At 34.6% G+C, this 17,306-nt stretch overlaps 1 protein-coding gene across 1 annotated transcript; it reads right to left on the reverse strand.

Moving 5' to 3' along the window:
- On the reverse strand, window positions 7,247-9,294 carry LOC109222614 (heat stress transcription factor B-2a-like). The gene is made up of 2 exons (XM_019386950.1): window positions 8,991-9,294; window positions 7,247-7,595 (listed from the first exon to the last, which is right to left on the reverse strand). Exons 1-2 carry the CDS (start codon window positions 9,264-9,266, stop codon window positions 7,266-7,268), a joined length of 606 nt encoding a protein of 201 aa, XP_019242495.1. The 5' UTR covers window positions 9,267-9,294; the 3' UTR covers window positions 7,247-7,265.

The raw sequence follows: 17,306 nt of genomic DNA on the forward strand, positions 1-17,306 counted from the left end.
TTGGGGAAAGACGGAAGGAAGTTCCATAAATTGCATAATCACCCTTCAATTGTTTAGATATTACACAGGTAAGAGGTTCTATACAATGTTTTAAAAGGCGGAGGCGTGAGGCGAGGCGTTTTACCTCTGACGAGGCGAAGCGTAAGCCCTGAGACATGGGGCGTAAGTCCCACGGATCTTTAAATTTTACTGATTTCAAGAATTTTAAGATAGTATGAAATAAAAAATAATTATAAAAATTACATTAAAATTATAACAAATAATCTATTTAAAATATTTATAAGTTATAATTCAACTATGAATAATACGAAAAGTATGACATATATCATAATATGCAAATTAGCTGCAACGTCGTTACAACTCAAACATCAAAAGTAATGTATTCGATACGAAATCTTATATGTATCTCTTAAGGAGTAATGAATCATGAAAGAATTTCGATATTATAATTTGATATTTTTCTTAAAATACTCCTTTTATTTAATATGCTTTCTATTTGAAAGAGAATTTATATAAAAACATAATTCAAAATTTAAATATGATTCTCTAGCATCATTTATTTTTAAGTTTCAACAAGTAAATAAAGTGACACGTAATTTACCATACAATACCATGATAACTAATTATTTGTAAATAGTTACTAGCTAATACTGAGCTATTGAATTAATAAGTATTGTATCTCGTAAACGTGAAAAAAAATATTTAGAAAAATAATTATAAAAAATTATGGACTATTATATAGTAAAGACATAACAAAAGTTAATAAATAAATACTTTTAAATGAAAGATTTATTTAAAATTAACTGTCATAGCAGTCTTAGTGCATAACGTGCAATAATTTTTATTTTAATTATGACATAAAATACTCTCAACTTAATGATTTATGATTAAGAAAAAAGTAATTTTGAATAGTCAACGATTCATTAAGCAAAATTGAGAATTTACAAGGTTAGTTACATAGAATTGCGTAATGTTCTATTAGGTGAGCCCAGGACGCTGGGCGTTNATATCCACCCAAATTCTCCGTAAATTTTATGAAAAGAATTTTTGTAAAAGAAAAGTATATCTTATATATGATCCATTTATATGTTTAGAGTAAATTAATTACCCATTGGCAGCCAATCAAGTTAGGAGCTTCCTCCAGTGCTGCCCTCCATTTTTGCACCTTGTCATCCTCGAAACAGGCTTCATGGTTTCTAAATGCTTCTCCATAGCTGGTTTCTTGTTTCCTCACTGTTGTTGTACTTACATCTTAGAAGACTGAATACACAATTAATTTGTCCTTTTAAATTTTTGCATTTCATGATCTTCACTAATTCATCTAAACACCACGTCGAATTAGCATAATTTTTGGAGAAAATGACTAATGATATGCGCGACTCTTCAATTGCTCTCATAAGATCTGGTGAAATGGACTTGCCTCTCTCTAGATTCTCATCATCTTTGAAGGTAGCGACATAGAGATGGTCAACAAATATTTTGCGTACATCTTCACCTCTAAAACTTAAGAAAACATCATAACTCCACCGAAACGTCTGAACAGAGGAGAAACAAGAAGAGCTCTTCTGCATCATTTTGGATATCACAATGTTTCTTTAGTTACTACTTCGTTAGATCTCTGATTAATTAGCAACAACTTGTATTTATGCAGAGGTATCTCCACTATTATAATCATATATATATTTGACTTTTATCCCTTACTTTTTCCAGCAGGCGAAAAGGCAACATATGAAAGCCGCTTAATTAATATACTCCTTTCCGTGCACAATAAGTGATCAATTTGTCTTTTTATTTTGGATTAAAACAAGTGTCCATTTATATAATCAAGAAAAAATTTACTAATTTGTTTTTCTAAAATTACTCTTATGTACGTATTCCTAAAAAGTCTTTTACTCATCTCATTAAATTATATTGCAACATTTAATTAAGGATAGTTTAGTGACACTAACTATTTTTGTCTACAATATAGTGGGTGTGCCCAAGACAAATTGGTCACTTATTGTGGATCGGAGGAGTAATTGTTATAACGCGACGATATCTCTTCAGCGTGTGAAGCAGCAGGTTTATCAAGAGGTCATGACTTCATTAATTATATTACTCCTATTATAGTAAACATTAAGGTGAGGATGTCATAACTCGAATATTCATTTAGACACCAAATATTGACTTTGATTTACTTTACAATCCCTATACAGTCCTTCTTTGTTTTTAAGTCTATCTACTTAAAAACAAATTATGGACATAAGAAAAGCAAAGTGAGCTCTATTAGTGAGATTTGGTGGTGGCGGGTGCTAGTTAGTTTTTGATATAATATTTATCTAAGACTAACTAGATAATAGTTTAAATAGAGGGGTGAAAGGATTAGATTACTTTCAGTATCATTTGATAGATTGGGCCAAATAAGCCATCAAATCAGCAACTCAATAACAATTTATCAGGTTCAAAGTTCTTAATCCAAAAAAATTATTCTCCTATTGTTTGCCATTTCGGACTGCGTGCTACAGTAAAAATGGTCTTTAGGGACGAGAAAATTGGTCCCTAATAGTCCAATTCTAGTCTTTGAAGGTCTATAGCGACCAGGAAAATCTGGTCGCCGCCGGTCGCTAAAGGCTCCGCTGCTAAAAGGCAATAACGACGAGTTGAGTAGCTGGTCCTTAAAGTATTTTTTCGACCAGTCTAAAAACACTTTTACCAACCACATTTCTAGTCCTAGACAAAAACACATCTGGTGCTTATATATTTTTAGCGACCAGCTTGTACTGGTCCTATAAAGTTTTTAACGACCAAAAACCTGATTGTTGAACCTCTCATATCCAATTTATCACCAGAATATTATGCAATTATCAACAAAGATAATCAGCTCAATACAACATAATTATCAATAACATCAAGCTTTTTATATATATATATATACACACACACACACACATCAACGTTAAATCACTAAGACCTTGATGCAGATTTCAATAACATGTTCAATACAAGGAGGGGGACATATGCCTTACCTCCTACATATATCCTACCATTTATATTTTACATACTACAACCATCTAAATATCCTCGATATACAAGTTTATCTAATAATTTCAAAACTCTTGCTGGTGTAGCATCTTGATGTGGTATTTGTTAGTCGAAGTAAATTACTGTTGTAGGTATTTTTCATGTCTCCGTTAGGGTGGTAAACTTTCGTATTTTGTGTTCAACGTCTTGCTATTTGGATATATTTGGACCTCTATCTTGTGCCTGCACATATTAACACCACATATTAGCCAATACAACCAGGAAATAAATCCAAATCATGTACGTAAAATCAAGACAGTGTACAAAATTTCATAGCAGCTCAAACAGACAAAAATATTTCTTTTCTAGCACAACTCAAATACTTCACTTTCCAACTATTCATTTATATAATTGAGGTATAAAGCTTGTTCACAAACTTTAATATCACTCAAGTCATGACAAAATAATATTTTTCTCCATTCCAAAAGATTATAACAATGGAGAGGAACACTCACATATTGTATATTTCCCTCTCCTATAAAGCATGTAATTTTTTTTTATAGGTAACTGAAAGAGTTTTTGATGTAAATTGGGGGCCAACTTTAAGAAAAAGTTGGATAGGAGTACATATAAAAGATAACTTTACAGAGTAAAGCATGTAATTTCATGTACACTTCAGCTACATCCTTTTCAAAATCCGAAAGCAAGATATCAATCAAATTGCATAAATGATAGCTCAAGATAAAGGATATTACATAATCTGAAAAGACGAAACTGAAACCATCAATGTTACTGCCTTTCTCAAAGACCAGCAATCATCTTCCACATATGTCTCTATTCAGATAATATAATTGATGTATATTTCTAACATCATTCTTAACTTAAGAACTCCAATAGAAGATGTTCCTTAAGAAAATTTATTTGAAAAAGATCAATAAAATCATGAAATCAATATTAAAACTCTCACATGATACACCTGCACCATCTTAATAAGCTTGAGCTTGCATAAAAGATGCTTATGACAAGCTACCTCATTTCTATCTTCTTTATACTAGTATGTTGCTTCTATGGTCTTTAAGAGCTTTGAATTTAGCAAATCAACATAGAAAGTAAAGAGTAAACTCAGTGAAGATGCAACCGTCATGAGTGATTATGTATGACTCACAGTAAAAAAAAATCTATTTCTTGAATGTAACGATTTCTCCACATATCCATTTTCAATGCCCAAGGTGAACAAGTATCGGAAGATAATAAAGATTTTTGGTTATACATATTACATCAAACCAAATTACTCAAACTTAGAGAAGATAATCTACATGATACTTCAAACGTAAAAAGAGAATCTAATTATCTAACTAACAGTCTTAACTTGTTTCCTCAGTCTGCCATAGATTGAGATTTAAGGTTGGTACAATACTTAAGATACTATTAGATTATAGAAGATTTTTACTATAGGCCAAAAGATTAACTTATCCATTATAGGGACCTAACTTTTTTATTTTGTTTTTAAGTTACTGATTACGCCAACTTTAACATACTCACAGGTTATTGGTCATATCATTGGAAGAAAACAGAGGATGAGATCAATAGTCAATCTTAGTAACCTTTTGAAAAATATCAACTAATGTAATTTCAAACACATATATAGAAATATCAAAAGACCTCAATCATCAACTATTTAGGTTTAATAAATTTCTTGTTTTTGTAGATTTTTTAGGAAGCTCTAGCAACAAGATATGCTAAGCTAACTACATTGCTTAAAGAAAACATACATTAAAGAAATACATGAATCTTCAAATGCGTACGTCCATACCAATTTAACGTTGAACCAAGTAGACACCTCAAGATTACCCATCTACATGTTAGCAGGGAGTACTTTCCTTTCCTAAAACAACACATCATAGATAGTTAAAGCCCTTTTACTTGCTTAGCTGTGGTTCAAATTTTAAGAAGTGAATAATATAGATAAGCTATCAGATAACTGTTTTAAATACAACACTAGAATTACCCCATTCAGTCACCATTATCCTCACTATACTGCTTATACAAATCTAAAAATCTAAAAACATGATCTAGAATGAATAACTGAACTAGATCACCTATTGAGTCAACAAAATTCTACCAATTCACCTTTTTTTTATGAGGGATCGAATCAATTCACCTTATAGCAAAATTCACAGTCACAAACAGATCCCATATTGCCTTAGTCCTCTAAACAAGTTCCTATAATCCTAATGGGCTTCTTTATATCGATGTGGCTGTTCATATGTAGTGATTTTTATTTCTCTTACTTCGTTTGCTAAGTTGTCTCACGCTTTACAGTTTAAAGAAAAACCTGGCAAATCTTGATGGATAGGATTGCACATGAACTAGTTTGTTGCTTGAAACATAAAAAAAATAGATAATTTTGGTTAGAGATCTTTTCTTTTTTAGTTCCTTTTACCTCTAGATTGATAAAAACTGACATTTTTTTTTACTATATAAGAGAAAATTTAATCAACATTTAGCATTTTTTTCTCACAATCCTTAGAACACAAATATTCACACACTTGCATTCAAAATGACATTTAAGAAGACAAACACTTTGTTCCCTACATTTTTTTACTCTGACGAACATAACACCTAGGGGGAGATATTTCAATTCCTCATCCTCCTTGCCCATTAAGCCCCACCTTTAAACGAAACTCCACCACCATCAGTATGCAGTAGAATCAGCACCGAAGATCGTCATACTCAATAAAAAAAATCTGTTTTAAACCTAGAAACAAGAGAAAGAAAGAAAGATAAAGACAAACCTGTTCATATAGACAACTCTTTTCATCGCCGGGTTGTGAGTCTTCATCCACTTCAGATAGACGCGTCGTGAGAGAAACTTCGAAAAAGATTTGGAATAGCGATTTGTTAGGGTTTCATTTTGGGGAAAACTAGAAGGAGGGGGGACGGGGGTCTAATTTATTATCGGATGTCCCAAAGGGACTTGGGGGAGGTTTAATATTAATAGAATTTTTTTATATTGGCGCAAATTATAGGGACCGGATATTTATCCTTTCAACAACAGGATTTTGCACCCTTTGTTAGTTTAGAAACCCATAATGAAGATTTGGGACCAGAATAAAATCTCATCGTAATAGGTGTACTTTTGGGGACGAGATTTTAACTCTGTCGCTAAAAGTTGGTCGCTAATAAGCCATTTTCTTGTAGTGTTAAGTGTATCGGGGTAGCCAAATAGCCGACCATCAGCCGCCTCCAATTAATGACCTTGGGAAGTATGCGGAAATGACTTTTCAATCGCTTCAGCCACTGACATCACGAGATTGGCATTATGATCAAGGCATCGAAACATCGAAGATCAAATCGTTTCTTATCGTCTCACTCTAAGAAACGCGGGGACTATTTGTATACGGTCGAAATCAGGTATGCCCGATTTTTCGGACTCGAGGGGTCGCCTTGACCCCGAGTTCAGGCAAGGTCGAGTCCGAGCTCGATGGACCAGACTCGAGCTCGAAGACAGAGTGCAATGCCCGAGGATCGAAGTACGATGAGTATCAAGGCCGAGTATGCTCAACCCCGAGATAATGTCGTTACAGATTTGTAACAGAATGAGCAAGATTCCTGCCACGTCCCCAAGATCGTGGCGCAAATCCCGGAATAGATTTGTACAAATTCGTACTAGGCGGTTAGACAGCTGTCCCAATAAGAATCTTTACTGTAAACGGAAATGTACCTTATTTAGGGTTCCCCTATTATATAAAAGGCACCCCAATCATTTGTAAACATCATCTAATCATTGGCAAAGAAAATACTCTCTTACTTTTCTCGCTCATTGTTCATCAGAATTGTCCTTCAACTTTATTATTCTTGCTTTACTGTTCTTGATCCATCTCGAGTCACTGGGTTCGAGGTCGATATTGCCTAGCAACACTGGTTGGATTTACTCATTTCTTTCATCTTTATTTCAGATTTCTTGATTATTAATTGGTATTGAACTAAATCACATATTTTTAAAACCACAAACCAAATTTTATTGTTACTCGTATTTTCGAGGTAAACAGAAGTTGAGCCATAAAACATTACCAAGCTCCCAAATTTTGGGGCAAGACTTGAAAGACTCAACTTCCTATTATGTTAATTAACTATTGGAAGATTCACCTCCTCCTTTTCATTTTTTGGGGGTTATTGGATTTGGGGTAATTATACATAGTTGTTTATAATATAAAAAATAAATTAATAAATAAATAGTTCGATGCACAAAGCTCCTGCGGGGTCTAAAACAGTCTTCTAATTTTATTTTGTGAGTTCTCCACACATTGAGAAAGGCATTTCAACAACTTCATTTCCACTGTTTTGAAATGAGCAATCTGCATTTGCAATTCTAACCTTTCTTTTCTTAGGTTTTTGTTCTCTTCTATGAGCAGCTGCCTTGTTATATTCTCTTCTTCTTTAGCAAATGTATTCCTTTCAGTAGGCTTTAAGTATGTAGGAAATGCACTTGGCTCACATTTCTTCCTCGTTATTTCTTCTAACAATTGCCTGCATCCTTTCTTGAACTTGTCATGCTGAAATTCCCAGCGTTTTGATGCTACTTTCTTGAATCCCTATTATTAGTTTAAAATTTTCAACATTAATTTAAGGAAATATAAAATAAGGTAAAAATATATTCAGCACATGAATTCAACAAAATGGAATGGGTAGTATTAAGAAAACAAAATATTTCAAGATATATATTAAATGTTGATCAATTCTTTATAGAGTCTTTATTGTAGAGCTCCATTGTCAAACTTGAAGTTATTTTCTTCATTATAAATAGTGTACTCTTGTTATTGTCAAATAAATTCTTCCCAAAACCGTAAGGCGACAACGTGTGATTAAATTGACTTTAAACTATGATGGTTTTTGTTGATCGATCGGTTTTTCCTTTCTACCAATTTGACTACCATTTAATTAGTTACCAAGACATGACACTACACAAGAAATATAGAAAATTTAGACCAACAACATCGTCTAAATAAAACCGTTAGAAATTCTTTCATCAATAATAAACCGTCAAAAAAAAGTTTTCAGCAGCCATTCTATACTAATGCTGTGAGTCTTCAATTAAAGATACAGTTGAAAAAGGACTAGCTAGTAGATTAAGAGTTTGATTATGATATATTAGACATTGATCCTAATACCATGCATATTAGATAATACTTCACTAACAAAAGATTCTTAATTAATCTGCCCAAGAGAAATACTTCCAACTTCTTTTATACAATGGTTACCCAACATTTCAACTCTTCTTTTTAGTATCTTTTGGCTTTTTTTTTTGGGGGGTGGGGTGGGGGTGGGGGTGAGGGTGGGGGGTTGTGAAATGACAACATCTCTTGGACCTTGTTGTTCCAAGTTCCAAGCTAAGATGGGAGTAATTTTACCATAATCTTGCATATTATTATGTTGTATTTTATCTAATTCTCTGCTAGAAAAATGTTAGGAAATTTTGAAATATTAACACGAAATATATGGCTTATAAAAGCATAGCTTAATATCCTTTTACTTGTAAATAATCATGTTCCTGTATATATATCAAACCAAGTAGAAGCAGCACGTGTTTTTATCCACTTAGAAATTTAAAGACAAATATATCCACAACACTTTGAAGAAATAGCTCCAAATAACAGACAGTTAAGTGCGTTAAGGTAAAAACTTAATTATTCGCACTTGTTTGCGCAAATCCAGCGAATACAAGATATATGTTTTTTTATATACAGGTTTCTATATCTTTAAATCATGTTTAAATTAAATTACTTAATTTATTTGATGTAAATATAGAGACTAGAGTGCAAGTAATTAAGTATTTTTCTCATGAGTAAGTCCTCAATTCACACATTAAGCAAACAATAGCTGAATATGTTGATAATCATATATACTATTGTCTAAGGATAAATTTCTATATAACATGTAACTAAATATGCACACACAGAAAAAAAATATATATATGTTGAGAGACTTACATAGGTATTGAGTTGTCGTATGAAACTGGAGAAATTGTTGTGCTTGAAATATCTTGGTAACATATGCTCAGAAAATTCAGCTGGACACCAAACAACAAAACCATTTCCCTCACCATTCCATGAAATAACCTTATTAATATTCTCTTCTTTTTGCTCCTCCAAAAGATCATAAGTTTTCAACAAGAACGGCGCCGGGCACTTCGTTCTCATTGACCGTCCGAATTTCCGGCGGATATTCCGATCATCTTCCCGTGCCGGAATAGTATCTGTAGCCATGGCTATATATATTAATGGAGATTTTTGTTTTTTGTTGTGTAAACCAAAAGGAATTCTAATGCTTGTTGTCCTTACTTATACTAGTGTTTTTGGAGGGGGGCACGTTTCTTTTACGGGTATTATCACTTTTAGCCCATGCCAGAAACTATTTATATTTAGTAGTCGAAAAAGCATATAAAATTTATATAATTTTTATATATAACATACAAAATATATATATATGTACAAAAATATATTTTTTTTTACTACTCCCTCCAGTCCACAATAAGTGACCAATTTGCTTTTTTATTTTGGTCCAAAATAAGTGTCCATTTATATAATCAAGAAAAAATTCAATTTGTTTTTACAAAATTACCCCCAAAACAAGTGTCCATTTATATAATCAAGAAAAAATTCAATTTGTTTTTACAAAATTACCCTTATGTACATATCCCTAAAAAGTTTTATTACTCCTCACATTAAATATTTAATTAAGAGTAGTTTAATCATACTAGGTATTTTTATATAGAATTTAGTATTTTTTTTAATGGGCGTACCTAAAATAAATTGGTCACTTATTATAGACCGGAGAGAGTATTATTTTAAGAGCGGCTATACAATATTATTTTATCTTCTAATTTATCTCTTTTTGTGGGCTTTCTTTGTCAAGTGCATGTTTTCTGAAATTGTTTAAGGAAATTTGAAATGAAATTTGATTAGAACATGGTGGTATCGGGCCCGTATTTTGGTTCCGGCGCCCGGTACAGGTCTTATATATGATTTAAGACATTTCTGTAAAATTTGGTGAAAAACGGATGTCATTTAACGTGATTCGGACCTAAATTGCTAAAGTTGAAACCTCGTCTACTACGAGAACTTGTCAAACTGATTACATATACCTGAGCCGATTCTCTTAACAATCCCTCTAACCCACGTCTTTTGCGAAAAACACGTAACGGCAGATCGAAGTAGAAAAAAATCTGTATGATATTCTTGAGAAAGATTGCACTCTTATTCCATAGAATACCACTCACGTTGCTGCTACCACAATATACATTCACGTTATATATCCTCTCTAGATTACACAAAGTGACACATTCGATATTTTTATTGATCTTTTTTGGTATTGAGACGATAGTGATATGATTATGTTGACTAGAAGATGTGTAGAAGTTTCACGATTATATTCTTGGATATAATAAGCCAAAGATACGTAGAATTTGGACAGATTTGCCTCTTGGAATTTCTTTTAACTAATAAAAGACCATACTCATTCTTCAAACATGGAATACAATATCATATTATTGCTAGCGTTTGGCCATAGATCCCAAATTTATTTTGAAAAATTTGATTTGGGTGAAGTTTGGTTTGAAGATGAAAATGTGTTTGGACATACGATTTCAAAACATATTTTTCAACTTTATTTTGGGAAAACATGTATATAATTCCCAAGTTTTGGAAATTTGGCCCAAATTCAGCTTATTAGCTGAATTTGAGATTTCAAATATGTGATTTGAGTTTTGGCCAAAATGTGGGTCAAATTTATGGCCAAACATGGGATTTGAAAATAAATTTTGGGCGAGTTCAATTATATTTCCAGTCCTAGGTGATACCAAATGCAGGTATCGATCGAGGAAACAGTGATAATTGACGAGAAGAAGTAGATTAGAGGAGATAGAAGAAGAAAAGTAAAAAAGGAAGGAGTAGAGATTGAGAGTGAGAGATGCAGAAGTTTCTGTATATTCAATCATAATAGCTTTCTCTTACATTTCTCCTATTTATATGACTAATACAATGGATTCAAATAAAATGAAAAAGGAAGATCAAATGAGCTGAATTTCATAACTAACTTTCCCGCCTTTCTTCTATTTTTGAATTTCCGGTACAACTAAGCTAACTATTCATCTACGTGGCATCCTTGTTGGCAGTTGAGTTGGCAGAAGGTCCATCAGTTGCTGGAATATGTGTATCAATACCCCCTCAGTGAGCAACACCCTTGTCCTCAAGGATGAACTAAGGAAACCTTGTGCGCAAATCTGAAGCCAGCTCCCAAGTGACTTGAGAGGCATCCAAGTCAGTCCATTTGATTAAGCATTGAGCAACCTTATTCCCTTTTTTGATGAGTCGCCTTGCCAAGATGGATTCAGGAGAAGGACATAAAGGACTAGCCAAGTCCAATACAGGAGGGTGCACAATGGTGGAAGGTAAGGAGTAACAAAATTTGAGTTGAGAGATATGAAATGTAGGGTGAAGTTGAACCTCAGGAGGAAAAAGAAGCTTATAGGCAACAGCACCCACTCTTTCATTAATGGGATAAGGACCAAAATATTTGGAGGTTAACTTGTGATAGGGAGAAAGAGAGAGTGTAGATTGGCGATATGGTTGGAGCTTAACAAACACCCAATCACCCACCTTAAAAACACGATCAGTCCTGTGACTATTGCCTTGAGCTTGCATTCACTGTTGGGCTCTGCCTAGATGGAATTTGGCTAACTGGAGTTTGAATGCCCTAACTAATAAGATGTCTTCAACAGTGTCAATAGAGGAGTCACCAGGGAGATAAGGAAGGTGTATAGGGGGAGGATAACCATAAAGAATCTCAAAAGGGGTGGTTTGAATAGCAGAATAAGGGCTGGAATTGTACCACCATTCAGCTATGGGCAAGAAAGAGCACCAGTCCATAGGAGAATCAGCACAGAAGCAACGCAAATATGTTTCCAAACACCTATTGAGTACCTCACTCTGGCCATCAGTTTGAGGATGATAGGCTGTGGAAGTTTGGATAGTAACACCTTGAACAGATAAGAACTCCTTCCAGAAGGAACTAATGAATATAGGATCCCTATAACTTGTGATAGGAGCTAGGAAGCCATGAAGTTTAAAAATGGAATCCATGAACACAGTTGCAAGTGACTGGGCAGTATAAGGATAAGCAAGAGCAATAAAGTGTCTATCAATGATCACCCAAATGACTGTCACACCTCTAGATTTAGGTAAGCCCTCTATGAAATCCATAGTAATGTCAGTCCAAGGTGTAGCAGGAATAGCTAGAGGTTGTAAAAGACCTGCATAGGCAGAAGTGTCATACTTGTTTCTCTGGCAAGTATCACAGCTATGAATGAAATCCAAAATGTCTTTTCTAATGCCCTTCCAATAAAAATAAGCCATCACCTTTTGTGGTAGTAGCATCAATACCAAAATTTCCCCCAGAAGGGGTAGAATGCCATAAAGTTAAGATTCTCTTCCTCAAAGCAGCATCATTACCAACTACAAGCTTACCATTCCTCCTCAATTGCTCATTGACCCAAGTAAAGTGCTTGTGAGGAGTCATCACCAAGGAGTCAATAAGAGTTTTGAGCTCAGGATCATGCTGCCAACTATCTGATATAGCTTGCCACAATTCAGATTGCACAGAAGAGACCATGAGGGACATTAAGGTAGCACCAGCCACTCTAGATAGTGAATCTGCAGCAACATGCTCCTTCCCCTTTTTATACTGAATCTCAAAATAAAAGGGAAGCAACTTAGCTAACCGCCTAAGCTGTGAGTCAGTATGCAGTTTTTGATCCAACAAGTACTTCAATGCCCTTTGATCAGTCTTCACAATGAAGTACTGCCCAAGGAGATAGTGAGACCATTTAGTAACAGCAACTACAAGAGCAAGTAATTCCCTTTCATAAACAGATAATGCAATATGCCTAGGAGCCAACCCTTTACTAATAAAAGCTATAGGATGGCCAAGCTGCATTAAGACAGCACCAATCCCAGTACCACTAGCATCAGTCTCCACCACAAAAGGAATAGAATAATCAGGCAAGGCCAAGACATGTGCAGTAGTGAGGGCCATTTTCAATGCATTAAAGGCCTGAGCAGCAATAGTAGACCATTTGAAACTATCATTCTTTAGAAGTTCAGTCAATGGTCGACTAATAAGACCATAACCCTTAATGAATTTCCTGTAATACCCTGCAAGCCCAAGAAATCCTCTGAGTTGTTTGATATTGATAGGGGTGGGCCATTGTTGAACAACTATGATCTTCTTAGGATCGGTAGAAACTCCTTCACTAGAAATGAAGTGGCCCAGGTATTCCACCTTAGCAACTCCAAATACACATTTAGAATGCTTGGCTAGAAGACTGTTAGCAACCATAACATCAAAGACCTGTTGTAAATGAGAGGTATGTTCTGATAAGCTCTTACTATAAATCAATATATCATCAAAGAACACCAGGACAAATTTCCTCAGAAATGGCTGGAATAAGTGGTTCATAAGACACTGAAAGGTAGAAGGGGCATTGGTTAAGCCAAAGGGCATAACCAAATACTCATAATGACCAAGATGAGTTGTTGATACCCAATTTTTTCCTATGTATTTTATACGCAAAATGCTTTCAAAATAACATATACATGCTATATAAGCATGCCCAAGTGTTTTGATATTTTTTCTCTAATTTTTAAAAGATTTTAAAATCAATTTATTATCCATTTTAGCAGTACAAAGCTAGTAATTATTCCCAAAACTATCAATTTTTGTGAATAATTTATTTTATTATCATATTTATACCAAAATATAGTTAAGGTAATTTTTGTATATTTTTATAAATTTATCTGGTATTTTTAAAGCTAAATTGCATACAATTGCAATTTTAGCCTATTTTAAGATTAATAGCATTTCTATAATTGTAAAATTGGTTTCAATATTTTTTTATTAATACTTATATATTATTAATTGGTTCAGTACTTTTAATTTATTTTTAAATCATTTTTACTATTTTTATAAAATAAAAGGGATAAAACTGGCTATTTAAAATTTGGCCTCATTTCGTTTCAATTGCAGCCCATTTGCATTTCGATTATAGCCACATTAACCCCCCCCCCCCCTAATTGACCCAATTTGAATCCCAACCAGGCTAGCCCAATTCCGTATCCTTAACTCATTTAACTACCCGACCCAAGCCTCCTTTAATCCAGACCGTTGATCAATCTGGTCAACGGTCACGATCTCCCCTTTCCATTTTTAATTCCCCAAACCATACCCTATTCCCCCATTTTGTTTAGTCCGCCGCCCTTGAATACTCTCCACTCTCAAAACTCTCTCAAAGGTTCTTCGAAACCCTAGCCTGTCTCCGACCCTTTTCCACCGTACTTTCACCGAAATCCATGGCTTCTCAGGCCATGGATGGTCTATACTCACCCCTCTCCACCATTAGACCTTAGGAGTTCGAGGTTTTGAAGTTTGACTTCGATGGTTCTCTCTCAGATCTTCTCAGATCTTTGGTCCTATAGCTACTCCGGCCATGCTGCGGCATATTCAAGCACGAGAAGCCTGATTCCTGACCTCTTCGACCCAGGGTCTGACCTTTCCAAGACTTTCTCATTTCTAGGGTTTCTCCGAAACCCTAAGTTGTTCGAGGTTTTTCTCTGTTTATTTTCTTAGATCTATGGTATGTTTGTGTTCTACTGGACCTCTAAATTGTTTTCCCCAAATTTCCTTTTTCAAAATTGTTATTTTTCGATTTAGGGTTTCTGAAAGGTTTTCAAAAAATATCTTTTTGATTCTTGCTATTCTTTCCTTTATGTGTGTTTGTCTATACTATGCTCGTATATTTTCTGTTACTACGCGTGTGTTGTTCTTCTGCTTCTTCTTTTCCGACTATACATGTTACTCCTGTGCTCACATGCTAATCCTTGTTATGTTACTCTTCTACTATATGCGTTTACTGTTGAGTTCTTTGATTTTGTTTGCTTTACTAGACTCTGTTTGTGTACTTGCTAAGCATGTTTCATCTACTGTGGCTTAAGTTTACACCACCTCTCTTTTCCTCTGAGCTTGCTTAAGTTTCGACTTTTCTAAAACATGCTCTTTTATGCTCTTAAATCAGCTTTCTTTCTTTGTTGTTTCAAACCTGCTATCCTATTTGTTTTGTTTCTCATGAGGCTCTGAAACAGACCTTTGAGTCTGTTTCAGTGGCTTGCCTTCTCATCTCTATGTCTGATTCGATTTGAAACCCTAGGATTTGGGGTTTTCTTTGGCAAGTTTGATTTGGTGTTTGGACTAGGGTTCTGCATTGGAACCCTGGACTCTCAGACTCACTATGAGTCTACAAACTGAACTTGTTTTTCCCTTTGCTTATGATTCTGAACCTTTCAATATTAGACTCTTTTCTAAGTAACATGACGACCCTTTCTTGTTTGATTTATCTGCTTTATATATGAGAAGTTCTTCTTTCAAAAAAGGTTTTGCCAACTACTAATTGATTCTCAATTCATTTGGTTCATTCGAACAAAGCCTGCCACTTTGATTTTACTGGCTGTTTGATTGATTCCCTTTCTTAATTTCACACAAACCGTGTACTTTACAGTTGTCATGTTCTGGTTTACTTTGTTGTTTATACTCTGTATTAAGCATATTCTTTCTTTTATGTTTACTGTCACGACCCATTTTTCATAATAGGTCATGATGGCGCCCGACACCATTTGTCAGGCCAGCCAACGCGGAAGTATAATTAAATTCTCATTTTACCCTTACCAAAAGAAAACCATTATAATAGATTTTTCCCCCAAATAAAGTCATAAACCAGTAAAGATCAATAAAATGTAAAGACAGTTATACAACCCAAAATGACGTCTACTACTGTGTGTGCCAGAACCTGGTATCACAAGCTAAGGGCAACTAGTAGAATATACACAAAATGAATAATGCCCTATCCTACTGTCTGAATCAGGATAGACAGAAACAACAACAAAAAAAATACAAGGAAGACTCCTTCGGCTGCGGATCGGCAAGAAGGGAGTGCAGCTCACCGTAGAAGTCCCAGATGCGCTCACTGATATACACCAGAGTGATGTCCGGATCCACCTGCCTCAAATCCTGTACATTTAAGTACAGGAGTGTAGCATGAGTACATAAAACAATATGTACCCAGTAAGTATCCCGTCTAATCTCGAAGAAGTAAAGACGAGAGGTCGACTCGATNNNATATATATATATATATATATATATATATATATATATATATATATATATATATATATATATATATATATATATATATATATAAGTATGATGTATTCAAATCATGGAATTTACAAGTATCAACAGTTTATGGCAAGTGGTATAAGTCAAGAACTTTACAGCATCAAGTTTATAATTTATCATAGGAGATAATGGCAAATTAAAGCATGTATAGGCTTTCCCACAATTTACATGCGCACATAATACCGAGGCGACGGCCCGATCCAACAGAAATAAAGTGTGCACTTGCCGAGGGTCGACGGCGCGCCTATAGATGCATCTATTCATACCGAGGCGATCGGCCCGATCCACAAATAAGGATGAAATATCAAGTTCACACACATGGCACATAAATGGTCAAGAATACCAAATCAAACTTAATTAACTATACAAGTATGCTCCTATCCCCTTTTAAGTCTCTAGTGCACGCTAGATGTTCATAACAACGATTTAACATAAGAGATATATTTAATAGGCATGTTGTAGGTCCTAAGCTACCCGGACATTTATCATAGTAGTAGCTACGCACGGGCTCTCGTCACCTAACGCGTGCGTAGTCCCCGCATTTAGCAACAAACACTCAAACATTAATCCTAAGGGGACAATTCCCTCTCACGAGGTTAGAAAGGAGACTCACCTCGCTCCAAAGTGCACTTCCAATGTCCAAGAACGAGCCCAAGTCCTTAATTCGAAGCCGGACAATCCCAAACTAATCAAACGAAGTAAGAACTAGTAAATAAAGGCTTACAAGGTTGAATTCTAACTATTTAAGCAATTTCCTAACCATTTACACAAGTTTCCTAAATTTCGGCCCCGAGCCCACGTGCCCGGACTCCAAGATTTTTCGAAGGAAGTTGTTCTCTATCACCTAAGGATCACAAATATATGATTTCTAGTTCACTACATGGCAAATTATGTGATAAAACCTTAGTTTTCATTAAACCCTAGGTCTAGCTCAAATTCCTTAATTTTACCTAATTTTTAGTGTTAAATCTACCTAATGTTTATGTATTTGAACTAAAAATGAGTGGGGATTACTTACCTTG

Source organism: Nicotiana attenuata, chromosome 2 (genome assembly GCF_001879085.1).
Source record: "Nicotiana attenuata strain UT chromosome 2, NIATTr2, whole genome shotgun sequence".
NCBI classification, from domain to species: Eukaryota; Viridiplantae; Streptophyta; class Magnoliopsida; order Solanales; family Solanaceae; genus Nicotiana; species Nicotiana attenuata.